We start from the raw sequence: 2,561 nt of genomic DNA on the forward strand, positions 1-2,561 counted from the left end.
TGTAATTATTTTATGAATTATATTATATGTGTGTGTGAATAATATATTATGAATTATATGTATAAAAAAATAGATTCTACATTATACAAGATACAGTTATATCGTCATGCTCGTCAAATATTATTTTTGCTACGATTGATTATACTCTTTGCAATCAAAATACAATCATAATAAAATATACATATAGATAATTTATAAATTATTGAAGAGATAATAGATTCAAGATTAAAAACAAATATACATAAAACAAATCTCTCTCCTCTAAGAATAAAATAAAATTAAGAAAAGATAAAATATATTGTGATATATAATAGGTATAATGAAAATGAAATAAAGTAAATTTTTAATGCCACATAGCAATGTATAATCCTCTTAGATAAAATCGTGGAAATAATTGCAAATTAATATGTTTTTACTCACCGACGCCCGCAACATGAATCTTTTTCATCCACGGATAAATAGTGCGTTCTCTGTTCTCCTCATCTTCCTCTTCTTCTTCCATCATACCCGGTGAAGCTTCCATCTGACCGTCTTCTATGTCATCTGGATCCGAGTTATCCTCCACATGATGCTGTTGTTGTTGTTGCTGCGGGGTCTGTTGTTGGCCACCCTGTATATGTTGAGATTGCTGAGACAATGACTGTTGCGTCTGAAGATCGGGCGAATTATCCCGATGCAACTGACCCGAGCCGGCCGGACTGCAGGCATTGTTCTCGTGTTGTTGTTGATGATGCTGGAGGGTATCCGGCTGTTGCACGTGATTCTGCATTATAGACGGCGACAGAGGCGTGGATCCGAGAATAGTAGTCGTAGGTACAGATGGTTGGTGTTGTGGTTGCTGCTGTTGCTGCTGCTGACTTTGTATCGACGACGGACACGTGAGCGGCGGCTGTTGAGCTTCCGGCGGCATCGCTAAAGCACCCACGGCGTGATGATGAGGATGTAGACTGGGATGATGTACCGCGTGTACTTGGTGATGAGGATGGTGAGGGCTGTAATATCCGCCGTACCCCGCGTATCCTCCATTCAATTGTACCGCTGAGGAAGCTCCGTAAGGAGTCGATGCCGCCTGATGATGATGCTGATGATAGCCGTACTGTAGTTGAGATTGCGGGTGACTCAAGTGATGACCGCTGCTACCGCCCGAGAAGAAGTCTGCGCCAGTCGAAGGTATATAATTACTCTGGCTATATTCCTCGGTGGGGGGAAACTTCGGATCAACCATGACGGAAGTGGTGGCTAAATGATGATTTCCAGTCTGCTGCTGATGCTGATGATGGTGATGATATCCACCGGCGGCGGACGGATTCATCAGAAAGGAACTCATGTTCATGGAGCACTTTCTCGCGGAAAACACACACACACACGCACGATAGTTCAGATGAACCTTAAACGACCGCACTTCGCGATTCTGCCTTCTTATCTGAATCTCCGCATCAGTTCGTCGATTCGATGCACCATTTCATATTAATATTCATCATTCTCACAAGCTGACACTGCACCGCACTGCGCTGTGGTCCATCGTACACACCTCGCCGCCTCTTGCGAAAAGGGGTGACGTTTTCTCGAAAGGAGGAAAAAGAGAGAAAGAAGGAGAGGGAGAAAAAGAGAAAAGAAATGGAAAGAGCGGGGCTACAACGAGCACAGGACTCCCGGTGGACAGCTGCTTATTCTCTCCTCTCCTTCCGCCACTTTCGCGATCCTCCACGACCTCGTTCGCTCCTTCCCGCCCACCGGAGCCCAATTACCATACCACGTGACCACAAAACCGACCAATCGGAGCTGTTCCTAGTCCGCGACCATGATGGATAACCACGGCACGCATGCAACACGTGAGTGGCGCCACGAGATCTACTGCGGCAGGTGTAGCAACTTCTTGCTTTGCTTCTCTATTTCATTGTCATCGAATTTCATACATTCACAGTTTATTAATTTCTAACGCATATTGTTAAACTGCATCTTCCTTTTCCTTGATAATACGCACTTGTTTCTCTCATAAACTTTCACTTTTCATCCACATCATTGATCCGCAATAAACATCAAGCTGATGTTTCTACGAACGATTCTGATAAATCAAACATCTCAGAACAAATCATATTTTCGAATAAATGAGTAAACGTCAATTTCTCTGCACTGCACTTCTATCACTGCTGTCTCGTGTAAAATGATCTTCTCGTAAGTATACGAAGATTGAAGCGGACGAAGCCTCTTGTCAGAGAGAAAGAGAGACTCGAAAGTGAGCTCGTCCTACCTCGGCAGAAACTCGTCTGGCAACTCTGGTCTGCTTCCAACTCCCTCCAGCTCCGTTCGCGCCGGCTGGCTTTGAGCCGATGCGGAGAGCTACGTCCCCTTTTCCCGTCATGCGTCTTCTCTATAGTCACCCCCACTCCGCGGCGGCATGAGACCAACCCCTGCCACGGAAACAGTGGATCTTGTGCCCTTATGGGGCATACTCGAGGGTACGTATAACCATGGAGTCACTCCTACGTATCCCCTTAACCCGCCTCCGTGCCTCGGAAATCCATCTTATGGCCGGAGTCAATGCTGAGAGAAACGGTGGC

General features: G+C 45.3%; 1 protein-coding gene across 1 annotated transcript in view; it reads right to left on the reverse strand.

Moving 5' to 3' along the window:
* The window catches only part of LOC115235583 (homeotic protein deformed), a 7,555-nt gene extending 5,250 nt beyond the window's left edge, over positions 1-2,305 (reverse strand). The window contains exon 1 of the mRNA XM_029807478.1: positions 421-2,305. Coding sequence (XP_029663338.1) covers positions 421-1,333 — 913 coding nt within the window. The 5' untranslated portion in view covers positions 1,334-2,305. The remainder of the gene's footprint in view (positions 1-420) is intronic.
* Between the last annotated feature and the right edge of the window lie 256 nt (positions 2,306-2,561).

The sequence above is a fragment of the Formica exsecta genome, unplaced genomic scaffold (genome assembly GCF_003651465.1).
Source record: "Formica exsecta isolate Colony F162 unplaced genomic scaffold, ASM365146v1 scaffold228, whole genome shotgun sequence".
In the NCBI taxonomy this organism is placed as follows: Eukaryota; Metazoa; Arthropoda; class Insecta; order Hymenoptera; family Formicidae; genus Formica; species Formica exsecta.